The following is a 13,442-nucleotide window of genomic DNA, read 5'->3' as shown; positions in this document are numbered from 1 at the left end:
AACACAAATGTTTTAATCAAGTACCAAATGCTGTATTGGGTCCTACCTCATTGACATTGGGTTTGAGTTTTATTGACGATTATGTAAAGACTCCTAGGTTTCACTTTCGTCTAATTTACATTGACCTCCATTGTGCAGCCATGGTAAAACACCATCTTTCAAGTTTAAGGATGCAATAAAAAAAACATCTTTTTTTTTTTACCAGGTTCTAAATTTGACTATTAAAAAATTTGCCTTGACTGTTTTTATTAGGTTTAATGGGGAAACTTACAAGAAGCTGCTATTCGGATGCTCAGTGAATGTGTAGGGAAACCTTGAAGTTTGCTTTTCTGGAGCATACAGACGTGTGTTAACACAATGCCAAGATATCAACAGTGATGTCAGAGAAACAATTGTTTCCACCTATCAATCTGGGAAGGGTTATAAGGTCATTTTCCACCCGCGTTTTAAAGATTACTACCGAGAGGAAAATATTTTCAGACGTGCAGCTATAGTTTCCCCAGGGAGAGATGTCTAAAGAAATTCACACCAAAGTCAGATCGTGCAATAGTCTGAGAAATAATAAAATGAACATTTAAAATGTAAAGAAGGGTTTGGTGAGAAAGTGGATGTAAAGAGAATATGTCAGGACAACTGCAGGTTTATGGTGTTACACCTGAATGAACCAGCAGACCTCTGGAACAACTTACTTTGGGCAGATAAGACCAAACACCTCAAACCGACTGTCAATGATGGCTAACACCATGCAGCCATTAGATTGACAATGAACTGCTCTGCAAACGGAAGTACTCTACCATCAAATGTGATGCCATCCATCCAACAAGTGAAATTTGATCTATAATCTGGGCCATCCAACCCTGAATGGTTGGAAAATAAACAAAAATCAGTGTTGCAATGGCCTAGTCAAAGCCCATAACTCAACTTGATTGAAAGAGTTGACCAGAGTTCCTCCTCAGCAAAAGCTTTTGCATTTTGGCTTAATCTCTTTTTAATAAATAATGTAAGGGTTGAATTTGTTATGTGCTTTTGTGCGCCTGATTATGATCGGCTCATTTGACGACATCCTGATACATGAAACCCTGGATGTAAAGGAGGGTGTACTTTCTTTCTTTGAACTGTAACACAGTCTTCTGGGACATATGGGCGTGTCTGGGGCTTTTCATCTGCGATCAAGAGTTGGATTTCCACAAAGACAGAAATCGGTAGATAAACCGACGCAAGTTATGTAACTATTCTCTTATTTTACAGTGTTTCTGAAGTATTTCCACCCATCTAACGGTGAATTCACACACCTCCTGGTACAGTCATTTGCACATGCAACAGCTTACCGGGTCCTTGTGACAGATTTAGGCTTTTGTGCAGTCACCTCAGGAATTACATAACTTGTATACCGACAAAAATCCCTGCAGCAGAAAAATAAAAAAAAACATATAAGAAACACCGGAATCCAATTTGCTCCATGATTAGTTTGGTCAGTGGGAGGAATGGCATCTGTTGACAGAAACAGGAACCACTTTGGATAGTCATTTTTCACTTCTCTGCATAAACTATTGAGCTTTTCTACACGTTCCTCGGTTTCTTTGAAATAAAGGCGCACGGACACTGAAGCACATTCTTCCCGTGGTTGTTTATATCCTTTCTCCCTGCACCCACACCTCTGCATCTTTCCCTGGGTAGAGACAGGTGGTCACAAGTAGTAAAGGAGATGTCAGGCAATGGAGCACTCAGTATATCAGACCCCCCCCCCCCCCCCCCCCTCCATTCCCCATCTAACACCAAGCAGCACAATTAGGCCCAAGAATCTGCAGCAAATGCGTGTTAACTGTTGCAGTTGCTCATTGTAAATCTCGCACAAGCAATCAGACACTGCAGTCCGTCGCACGCCAACTCTACAGCTCTGACACTGAATGAGTTTCAAAGTGAGGAAAAAGTTGTTGCAGAACTACTGTCAGTATCTGGGAACTTCATAAACACGGAATAAATGCGTTCGGGATAAAAAATAAATAAATAAATAAACAGTGTAAGTAAAAGTAGACATCTGTAATCAGTGACTATTAAAAAGTAAAAAAAAAAAACGCTCCTGGTGGCTAAAACATATGACAATGTTCCTGAGGCAGGGACGCTACGCTACAGGCTCGTCTGGTGCGCCTCTATGGCACTGACTGGATGTCTGTAGACAAGATGCAGGGGCAGCGCAGACCATGGGAGTGACGCATTGCAGGTACAGAAGGACCAATCAGAGAGCGCGGTTGCTTTCCGCTACGTTCTGTGCCCTGCCACTGCCTAGCAGAAAGTATTCATACGCCGTCGTTTAGTCCACCGGCGAAACGCACCGTGACGTCTTCTGCATACCTCAACGCCACTCCGGAAAACGTAATTTGACAATTGAGGCGTAATTTAATTTACCTTCGCGTGAAACGTTGCCGCAAAGTGTTATTTTTTTAATAACCGAGCGAGAGACGATAGAGGAAGTCGGCGGAGGGATACGGGGAGAAGGAGGGGTTTAGGACAGCCGTTAAAGGCGAGTCCAGTACCGGTCTCCCTCTCAGTGTGCTCGCAGGGCTGCTTAGTATTCGTTGCTACACGTCGCGGAGACTTTTTCTGGGCTTTTTCCTTTAAACGGAGCTTGTGGTGAAGTAGCTGCTGCACCGACGCTGAGATGGTAAGAAAAGAGAACGATTTATTTTTTAGCTCTAGCTTTCGAAGATAAGTTTTTATATATATATATATATATATATATATATATATATATATATATATATATATGATATATATATATAATATATATAGATATTAGAGAATATATCTACTTATATATATATATATATAATATATATATATATAAAAAAGCCTTAACGGGGGGTACGGATGTAAAGCTGCAACATAACGCTGTTAGAAGTATAAGTTGGTGCCACTATCTGTTCCCGTTGTGTTGCAAATGTGCAGTTCTGCTAAAAAAAATAAACAAAAAAAACCTAATTAAAATGAAACTAGCGTTCTGAGTCGATCTTAATGACGTGAGGTTGAAATGTTGGTGTTTTGAGCATCATGGGCGTTGTTTGATCCTCGATGCTGCTTACGCTCCAACAGCCGTTATGAAACTTTTCTTAGTTTTCTGTTAAAGAAAACGGGGGGAAAAAACTGTCATCAGCCCGTTTTGCTCGTAGCTGGGCTCCTTGACGCGAAGTAATGGTATATTATCGTCGTGCTAAACGGGTCCGAGGCAGAGCCGGCGCTTGACGGCTGCTAGCGGGCTGTAGCGCTTCCTAGCTAGCCTTTACCCGCCAAATGATTAGCCCTCGGTTGTCTACCGTCACCGGCCGCCTGAAGCTGCTCCGGCATCTGGACTAACGTGTTTGGGCGACGTGTCCCATCAGTGCCGCTTCCTATTATGTAATTATCGAAAAAGGACCGAGGTGGAGACCACTTCCCTTTTGGGCTGGTTTTGCACCGACAGCCTGCGTAGCGAGCTGCGATTACAAGCTTTACAGCACTTGGGGTTTAGATTATTGAACCTGATTCGTTTTTGGCTGGGCGGATAACCTGCAACCCCATTCAGCACCTGAGTTGACGTGTTATCTCTTAATATTAATTATTATTTCTGTCTATTAAGTCTTGTTCTGCGATGATTGCAGGTTCAGCTCATCTCTGAGCAATCTCTCTCTCTCTCTCCTCAAGCAAGTGTCGATCAATGGGATCATAATGCGGATAATGCATCAAAATAGTTTTAAACAAAAAAATATTTATTTTACTTTGCATTAAGATTTGGCCTCTGATGGCTTATGCATGCGTCACATGTGGATTTGGCAACAAAATTTGTCCAAGTTCTATTTTTTCTTTTTTTTTTCTTGGCACTTAATAGTTTCTGTAAAACTATTGCATTAAGATTTGACATGTGTGTAAGGGGTCTAAATGACAGTGGATACTTGTTTCACCAAATAAAGGAGTCTTAAATTTCAACATTATATTACTGTTTGCTATTACACAATCTAATTCTGGGTTCATTTTGGTTAATTGCATAAATTATGTGCATTTTATACACTTTGATCAAGTTTCTGCTATCTAAGCAGCTTAGCTATGGCTCTAAAGTTGACCACAGGTAGATTGCAGTGGTGTGAGGTGTTTTCATGTTTTATGATTAATCTCATTAAAGTTCTGATGTTGTTTTTTTTTATTCTAGGCTGACCAACTTACAGAAGAGCAAATTGCTGGTAAGACATGGCTGCACTGATCTTCCTCCATAACTCGCTGCACCGGCCTCCGTTAAGGACTGGCGGATTTACACTTTTGCCTTTTAAGGCGTTCTACAAGGCTCCGTCTCGGTCATAAACCTGGAATGAAAGAAACCGCTGTTGCCTCTGCTGTTTGCGGACTGCTGAAGGACTCCCCTCTCGGAAAAACTTTGCATTTCCTCGGCCGCCGCGCTCTCTACGTGATGTAATCTGGAGGAGCTCTGCTCTTCCTGAGGCGTTGGCACTCTCCGTTTTACTGCTGCTTTAGCCGGGCCGCGCTGGAATGCCACCAACAACCGCAGTAGCTGCTGGGGGCTCATAGGAGCTCATATGCTGAGCTGGGACCTGGATGATAAACTATGAACAGGACGACTTGCTGTCTGCGTTTATTCGTTGAGTCGTGGCTATAAATTCAAGGCAGCTCCTCCTGGGCGGGTCACATTAGGATTGAAGCTGTTAGCTTCTTGTGTTGTGACTGGTAGCATTAATTTGAAGCTACCTAATGGTAGAAAGTGATTCCCTTTTTAAAGCAGTGAATTGGTCTATTACAGAACACGTTCCTTTTTTATTGTCCAGCTTTACATGGGTTGTAGTTTCTGGCTTGAGCCATCTGCAGCATGCCACCATTTATCAAACGTGAGCATCATCTTGAAGCCTCAGGGATGTCCTGAATGTGCCCTGATGCTTGCTCTCGGGGTGTTTAACCAGAAACTCGCTCAGTTGGAGGTGTAAACAGAAGCGCGTCGGTGTGTTTGTGGTGACCGACAGTCCTTCTGCTCAGCCTGAGTTTAGCCCAACAGTAGAAACCAGATTATGATGAGCTCAGCCTTGGACGTTAATTTTGCTGCTTTTGTAAGCCTTAAGGGGTTGTTTTGTCACCTTTTCTGTCTCTAGAGTTCAAAGAGGCCTTCTCGCTCTTTGACAAGGATGGCGACGGCACCATCACCACCAAAGAGCTGGGCACAGTCATGCGCTCTCTGGGCCAGAACCCCACAGAGGCAGAGCTGCAGGACATGATCAACGAAGTGGATGCCGATGGTGAGAACCGCTCAGACGCTTGAAGCCGTAAAAGCCCTTGGCTCTGGCTGCAACCACTCATCTTTTGTTTTTTTTCAGGAAATGGCACGATAGACTTCCCAGAGTTCCTAACCATGATGGCCAGGAAGATGAAGGACACGGACAGCGAGGAAGAGATCAGAGAAGCATTCCGCGTCTTTGACAAGGTAAGCGCTCCCAAACGTGCGGCGCGGTTAATTAAAGGCAGGCGCCTGATGGCTGGCCTGATTTTTCTTCAGGATGGAAATGGGTACATCAGTGCTGCTGAGCTGCGCCATGTGATGACAAACCTGGGAGAGAAGCTAACGGATGAGGAGGTGGACGAGATGATCAGAGAAGCAGACATCGACGGCGACGGACAGGTCAACTATGAAGGTTGGTGGCTGACGTTTAAATGTGGTTTAGATCGACCAGCGGCGTATGAGACCTACAACTCTGTTTCTTTCTTCTTACAGAGTTCGTACAAATGATGACGGCGAAGTGAAGGCCTTGTACAGATTTCTATATAAATTTGCCTTTTTTTCTTTGTGTAATTTATCTGTAAAATCTTAATAGCCCCCCCCTTCGTCCCCGCCCCCTTCTGCTGTCCAAAGGAACTGCATGTAAACTGCATAGGCTCTTGTCCCCATGTCCCTTTCTTTTGCTGTCATGGTGTTTTGGAGTGACGGATTGGCCGTACAACCAGGAGCTGGTGGCGGCCTCTGGGAGCCGGAGAGCTTGGGATGGTCTGATGCTCGGGGCCCCTCCACGCCTGGCGCCGACGTTGGAGACCTGTCACCTGGTTGTCACTCGGCAACACTGTTGGCATGGAAGCATCGTAGCAGAGTTTAGTCTCTGCATGGACTATGGACAAAGTATTTATGGAAATCTCAGCATTGCACTACTGCAAAAAAAACGACACGGGTGTATCTCCTTGGTACTCGTACAAACTCTTTTGTATCTGCTCTTCTATATTGGAAAATGACTAATCTTAACATGCTTTTTAATGTTTTACTCACTACTTTTACTTTCCTTGTTTCTTTTTCTTTTCTTTTTTTTTTTCTTTGACCTCTGGTCATGCCTAAAAACAATCCATTCCAAGTTGTATATTTTTGTTTTCCAATAAAATTTACAATCTACCCATATTTGAAACCTGTCTTGTTTTCTCGGTTTAAAATGAAGCCTTGACTTTGTTCACCCTGTAATTGCTGTTTTTTATTTTATTTGTACGAGGACAAACCGCTCCGGTTTAACAGTTTTTCTTTTATGATGTGCTTAATGTTTGACTGGAAGCCTCCCCTGTTTGAAGACACAAAAAGCACTTAGGAGCATCAGCCAATGCCTCTCAATGTATTGAGCTCGACTCAGATTTGTTTTAAAAGGATCAGGGAGCAGAGCGTTGACCCGGTGCGAGCGATGGCCGCCATTAGGCCATCCTGCGCTGTCCCTGCTCCCCTCACCGTGGGCCATGCGTCGTCTCCTCGATGGCGTGGCTCTGCGTTTAAAAAGCTGCCCCAGTTAAGGAAGTGGGGGCAGAAACCGGTGTAAATAGAGGTGTACCTGTTGGCTTTCTTTTTTCCAGAGTTTGTTACAGTAGCTTGCAGAGATACTAAAACTGTTTGAATGGTGAAATAAAGCTCTATTGTAGACTTCCTCCGTCTGGTTTCTTTTCTCCACTACTTTTGGTGATATGCTTCATTTGTGTTCACCTGTCAGCTAAATGGGCAGCCAGAGTCTTATCTGCATCATGTTACTATTGAATACCGTGGTTTTAACCAGTAACTTGGGAGCATGCATCTAAAGGTTTTTAGTGAAACCCACAAAAGGTTAGATTTGCTTGGAGTGGTGAGCTAAAAGTTAGAGAACCCATTCAATGCCACAGCCTGGTCTTATGACTGCATGGGCTGCAAAAGTAAATCTCCAAAGCTTTAAAAGGGAAGTATTTTAAAATGGTTTGCTCTACTGACCTTTTTCTAAAGGTTTATTGGTGATCCAAACAAAATGCAAAAGTTGTAAAGATGCAGGTCATTCTTGGAAAGCAGTGTTTGCTGGTTCCTCCCAAATTTCATCAGTTCTAACTTTAAAATGCAGCGTGACTGCATGGTTAAAGCTTTCTTTGTCTCTCTCCCCCCGTAACTAAGACCACATGCTTCCCGTAATTCATCTGGATATACACCAGTTAGTATTTTTACTAGAGATTTACTGTTTAGATAGATTTGCTAGGATTCTTTTGAACCACAAGACTTGGGTCAATTACTTTCGGTATCCTTTGTCTTGTTACTGAAAAGTGCTGTATAAATTGTTTTACCAGAACTTTGGTCCATTTCTCCTGGCACCATCAGTGTAGCTGAGTCCTGCTTGCACCTTTTCAGCTCTGCCTACACGTTTTCTGTGAGTGAATATTGACTTTGTTGTTCTCAAGCACATTTGAGATGATTCTGGCTGTGTGATTGGGGTCATTGTCCATTTGGAAGAGCAATTTGGTCCCAAGCTGACTTCCTGGGTGATGTCTTGGCATAATGGTTAATTTTGACACTTCCATTGTCGTGTACATTATGTACCTACTTTCTGGCCTCCCATTGTGTCTAAGCCAAAACAGTCGAGGAGTCTAAATTTAGCCCTGCACCAGGCCGGCTTGTTGAAAAATTAATCTATGGCTGAGCTGCTGCTATAGTAACAGAGTTATAATGGTGGTCAGGTATCACGTAATTTCCTCTTGAAGCAGATAGTGAACGCCCCTGAGCGATTCCCCGGAAAACAAAGTTGTTTCTGAGCTTGGTTTGAGGTTAATATTGTGCAAAGCAGAAGTCTGAGCACGGTTAGTGAGAAATTAATGTTAATGTCTTTTTTTTTTGTTTCGTTTTACAGGCCAGTCATACCTTTGTCCGTGGATGGCTGGGAACTTTGAAAGTAGGTGTCTCGGCGTCGTGCCAAACCCAGTTTGACTGTTTGCTTCGTCAACAAACACTCAGAGTGGGTCTGTGTAAAACAAAGGGGGGATGTGTAGGAACGCTGCTGGGTCAAGTGTGGTGGAAGATACGTGGGGATGTGAGCCTATTTCTGCTCCAAAGGCTTTGGGAACCTTGTCACAGTGCGGTGGTACCTGTGATGTACAACAGGGTGAAGATGTCGATGGGTAAAACATCTTGTCCATCCGAACTCCACAATAAGTATCACTAGGAGACGGCAAAAAAAGATGCCGTAATAACAGGCCGACGTTCTTTCATGCAAGCAGCTCTTATTTAAGATGTAGAAATGCAGTGTCACTGCTATGACTGCAACTTGGACGTGGTTAGATGGCTTGTTTTGGCAACAAACACTCGCGGAGGGCCGGGTGCAAACCTAAGGTTGAACATGTGGAAAAACACCTTTGTCCCTGATGTTTCAATACAGGATCTGTGATGGTGTGTGCCTGTTTCTTGGGGGCACACATTGGGGGGCGTGGCCTAGTTGTTAGAGCAGCGTGCTTGCCCTCTGAGAAGGTAAGTACCTGGTTTGATCCCCTGAGTAAGACCCTTAGCCCCAGATTGCTCCCCGGGCGTTGTGATAGCTGCCTACTGCTCCCTAAGGGATGGGTTAAATGCAGAAGACTAATTTCATTGGAATGTACAATTGCAATGACAAAGATTTCTTCTCCTTTTGTTAACCCACATTAGTGTGTTGCAACATGGACTCTTGGATAAATTAGTTGGACTGTCTGGACCCAGTGCAGGTGGTGGGAGACAAAAAGACGTAAGGAAAAAAATCACATCATTGATGGACGTCTCCCATCCCATGCATGGAGTTGCTGCAGAGCTGGAGATCTGTTTCAGTGACAGACGGCTGCATCCCAGATGCTCTAAGGAGCGTTTCCGCAGGTCCTTTCCTCCCAGCTGCAGTCAGACTTTATAATCTCTGCTGCTCCAAACAGACTCACTAACTGTTTACATCGTGCTGATAGCTGCACAGGTTCTGATCAGATCATTAAATGTTTACACTGTTCCCAGATGCTAAGCTAGCTAGCACACACCTTAGCTACTTCTGGATACTGCTGCAGTATCATGCACATTGCATATCATGATATTGTGTGTTGTGCAAATAGGCTGGAGTCTTTTCCACTGTGCAATATTTACTCTGGTATTTACTTTTTATCATCCATTCTTAGTTTTTCTTTAGAGATAATTTTGATTAGACTATGTTTTTTCCTTTTTTCTTCCTCTTTTCATTGCTAGTAATTGTCTTGTGTATTTGCCACTGCCACACCCGAATTCCCCCTCTGTGGGACAATAGAGGACTTCTTATCTTAATGGGGACCTTTTGCTTTTGTCAGATTCAACTAAAATTCATCTTTTTTAAATAAAACTCCAACTGGTGTTGGGAAAAAAAGAAGAATATGTGGAAAAGTGTCCCTTAACCGCTGTTAAGGATGGTTGAGGATGGACCTGTTTCTCTCAAAAAGGTCCTGACGTTCTTGTTGGAGTGTAAGGCATCTTAGACGCTTATAAATACAGGAATGCAGTGCCAGCTTGTGTAAATAGTTGATCCCTCTGGGTTTGAGCTTTTGCCTCAAGCAAAGGAGTTTAAGGAACTTGTCTTGAGTGATGGTGGAATAGAGCGGGAGGCGGATATTCTTGGTGGGGTCTGATCTGCAGTAATGCGGGAAGAAGAGCTGAGCCAAAAGGAAAACCTTGATTTACTGGTCGGTCCTTCTTGCCCTCCTGAACTTGGATAAGTAGAGGACATTGGATGGATGCAGTTATGGTTTCTCTGACATCATAACCGATCCCTACTGATCAATGGAAAAAGAAAAATGACATTTTGGGCATTTCATAAAACTATATTTAGCTGATTTAAGTTGATCCAAACCTCTAGGAAATAATAATTAATGATTATCAATGATAATCCTGTTTTCCTGGGGTATATAGACGAGGTGACAAGTAGGCCCCTTTCTCTTTGTTACTCTTTGCAATAGAGAAAAACATAAGAAAATGCAATTTGCGTAAGGCCAGAAACCTATTGACCACACATCCTTAGCATTATTATTATTATTTTTAAAGCTGTGGCAAACAAAGCTGAACAAGGACCAAAGCTTTTCAAAGTTACAAGGTCACCACTTATAGTGAGAAGTGGAAACGCATCTCATGCCTGCTGTTAGGTAAAGTGAAGGATCTGTGATGCTGTGGGCCTATTTCTCCCCCAAAGGTCCAGTAAAGCCTTCTAAAAGGGCACGGCATCATGGATCTATTTGGATGTACAAAAATGAAGTACTGAAACTATGACTGTGTGCTTTGATCAAACAATGCTGTAATTCAGTTTTTTTTTTTTTTGGAAACAAGCACTCCAGATGGTCCTGGAAGGAATCAAATGACGAACATGTGGAAAAACACTTCAAGCTAGGTTGGCGAGTTTTCTGGAAGTCTCCCCAAATCCCTTTTTGACTAACTGTGCATGCACAAGACCGCCTTACCTTGCTCTTCTGCAAAAAATCTCCCAAAATCCTCATTCCTTCTCATAAACATGAACGTGGTTTGCTTCTTGCAACTCTCAGCCAGGTTCTACAATGAACGGCTAACACTGAGGCTAGCCGCTAAGCTAGCCGCTAAGCTAAACGGATACATAAACTCTAGAAGTAGGCAATCTCTGCAGCGTACCAGTCTCTTCTCGTCAGTGCAAAGGTCTGCAGTTCCTGTAGAGATTGTTTTTTTTAACCTCTTTATTCTGAAAACATAATGTATTGACTAGGATGGAAGGACGATTTTACCCAGTATGAAAGCGTTTCTGAACAGGATCACCAACTATGGCTTTAATCCCTATTATTACGTAAGGTGGAGGATCCGTGATGTTGTAGATCTGTTTCTCTTTAAAAAGCTGTGGGGATCTTTTTTGAGTGAATTGCATCACAGAATACACAGAATAGGACAAATGCAACACAAATATGGTGGTCTCTACCAGTAAACAGAAAACGTTGGATTTTCATCAGGTCTTTCAAATGCATCTGTTTTCCAAAAACAAATATGGTGAAATCCACACAAAATCAACCTTCTGCCGTGATCAGTCGTCAGGTCAGACCTAAAGCATTTAGGAACCCTGTGGGGTGAGCTGAAGAGAAGAGAGGGCCTAAGAGTTGGGAGGATCCAAAGAGGTTGTGCAAAGAAGACTGGCTGAAGCTAGGTGCAACATTGTGAAACATGATGGAAGAAGAAGTCAGGTTACTTTCTCCTCTTTATCATGGGACCTCATGTTGATGGTTACAGCTGATAGTTTACCGTGTGTTTCTTTTATTGTCAGCCTAACATCAATAAGATTTTGTTGTCTCTCTTGGGCCGCAGGGTGTGGTGACCATCATAGAAACCCAGACCACAGAGGCTGCCGTCTTAAATGCGAGGCAGCAATCCCAGTAAAAAAATGTTCTGGAAGCAGGAGCCCCGGCGTGTGACGCGACAGCCCAAACAAACAGAGCCGCGGACAAAATGATGCACGCTGTCGTATCTGTCGAAACACTTGTTTATCTTTATTCCTTGTGCTCGCACATCAACACCTCGCCGCGTGTGACGGCAAAAAGCAGCGCTGAAGGTTCCCGGCGAGTAGAGCCTCTCTTTAACTCTCCGCTCACTGCGGAGCAGACAGCTCATGAATCATCGCTTGATCGCCGGATCCTTCCCTCTCATCTCCAGCATGGGGGAGTAATCACCAGCCGGCTCTCTTTCTTCCCCTACGCTTTCCCTCCTTGCGTTGAGCTTTTGCTTTCTTTCCGACAGCCAACCCTTACCCTCCGCTCTGCCTGATGTTTCGGTCGACTGTGCAGCAGATCGGCTTTCTCCCCCTTAAGTATCTGGTCACTAAGTTGGGTTATTAAGACCATTCAGTTTTTCCATCGCTCACAAACAGGCTTCATTACAATCTACTATCAATAGGTTTTGATTACAAGCTATGACCTAACGCGGGTCTGCCATGCAGTCGAGCAGGTTATGACAACCGCAGGGGTCAGAGGAAACCGATCCCACAGGCGGTCTGATTGTATCACTTCCCCACTTGAGGGCCTATTATGGCACTGTGCTGGTTGACCAGTCAGCTTTGGCTCGTATTGCAGAGTGTTGCAGCCCTAGCCCGGTGTCCATGCTGGTAGCCGATGGATATCTGAGCTGCGGTGGCAGCTGCTGAGTGTTGAGAGAGAAGGAAAGGGTGCTAAGAAACCCCCAGGGTGCTATTACTGCAAAGCTGAGAGCAGTTTTCTCTTAAGTTGTGTCATTTATTTCTTTATTTTTTTTGTCAAAGGTTAAGCTGCCAAACAAATCCCACAGCGTAGTCCAGTGGAAGTGCCGATCATTGACACCCTGACCTGATGGAAACGGCTTACGTTAAGACAGCGATGATAGTTTTTTTTTTAATGGTTTATGCTGAGTAAGAGGTTCTCAGAATTGTACCCTTGAGGTGCTCCCATGGGCAAGTGTCTGATTGAATTTTAAAGGAACAAAAAGTCATTTATGGGTAATTATACTTGTAGTAATCTCATCCGAAGAATAGATTACCTTTACCCTATTGGGTCCCTTGGGATTTTATGTGCATAACTTTGCTTGTGTTTATGGAAATTGCCTTAAATTTGGTCAAAGTTTGTACTTTCTCCTTCAAGTGTTTAACATGTTTATTTTGAGCGAAACGGAGCGGTCTGTGTCCTTTTGGTGCCGTGGACTATAGTTGAAAATGCATTTTTGAATACCCTAAAAAAATTTTTTTGTCTTTTCCCTGGTGTTGAAATGCCTTCAATATTTCATGTTTGCTCTTTTTCTACTATGTGAAGATATTTTTCCTTGTACTTTAATTTTAAAAGTTACTGTGCAAATACCTTTTTGTGACATTGCACAAACAATTGAACTGAAACTTGTATTTAGTTGTTTATTTTTTTCTTTTTCACACGCAGCTTTTCCATTTCCGCTTTATATTATTTGAAAAATGTTTAAACAGTACAGACATTTATGTGAAGGCTTTGAAAACGTAGGAACAGGAAGATAAATTACAATAATTCATCCTTGCTGTTTATCAAATATTGGATGGAATATTTTATCATTACTTCAAACTGTCAGTTTAGTTTTAATTAGGTTGCAATTTTAGTTAGTAAATGGTAATCGAATGCAAAGTTGGTTAGCAAAGACAGTGAGGAAAGTTCTGTGTTTTATTGCATTAGTGAGGCTATGTTCC

General features: G+C 43.0%; 1 protein-coding gene across 1 annotated transcript; it reads left to right on the top strand.

The window, feature by feature from the left end:
* Window positions 1-2,526: 2,526 nt before the first annotated feature.
* calm2a (calmodulin 2a (phosphorylase kinase, delta)) lies at window positions 2,527-6,919 on the top strand. Its single transcript, XM_012862386.3, has 6 exons — window positions 2,527-2,662; window positions 4,181-4,211; window positions 5,127-5,270; window positions 5,349-5,455; window positions 5,528-5,663; window positions 5,744-6,919. The coding sequence occupies exons 1-6, from the start codon at window positions 2,660-2,662 to the stop codon at window positions 5,770-5,772; spliced, it is 450 nt and encodes a 149-aa protein (XP_012717840.1). The 5' UTR covers window positions 2,527-2,659; the 3' UTR covers window positions 5,773-6,919.
* The last annotated feature ends 6,523 nt before the right edge of the window (window positions 6,920-13,442 follow it).

The sequence above is a fragment of the Fundulus heteroclitus genome, chromosome 22 (genome assembly GCF_011125445.2).
Source record: "Fundulus heteroclitus isolate FHET01 chromosome 22, MU-UCD_Fhet_4.1, whole genome shotgun sequence".
Classification (NCBI taxonomy): domain Eukaryota; kingdom Metazoa; phylum Chordata; class Actinopteri; order Cyprinodontiformes; family Fundulidae; genus Fundulus; species Fundulus heteroclitus.
The sequence above is the reverse complement of the archived record's forward strand: the minus strand, read 5'-3'. Positions and strand labels throughout refer to the sequence as shown.

Coding starts and splice junctions, on each gene's coding strand:
- calm2a (XM_012862386.3), top strand. Junction 5,271..5,348: donor CAACGAAGTGGATGCCGATG/GTGAGAACCGCT, acceptor GTTTTTTTTCAG/GAAATGGCACGATAGACTTC. Junction 5,456..5,527: donor CATTCCGCGTCTTTGACAAG/GTAAGCGCTCCC, acceptor ATTTTTCTTCAG/GATGGAAATGGGTACATCAG.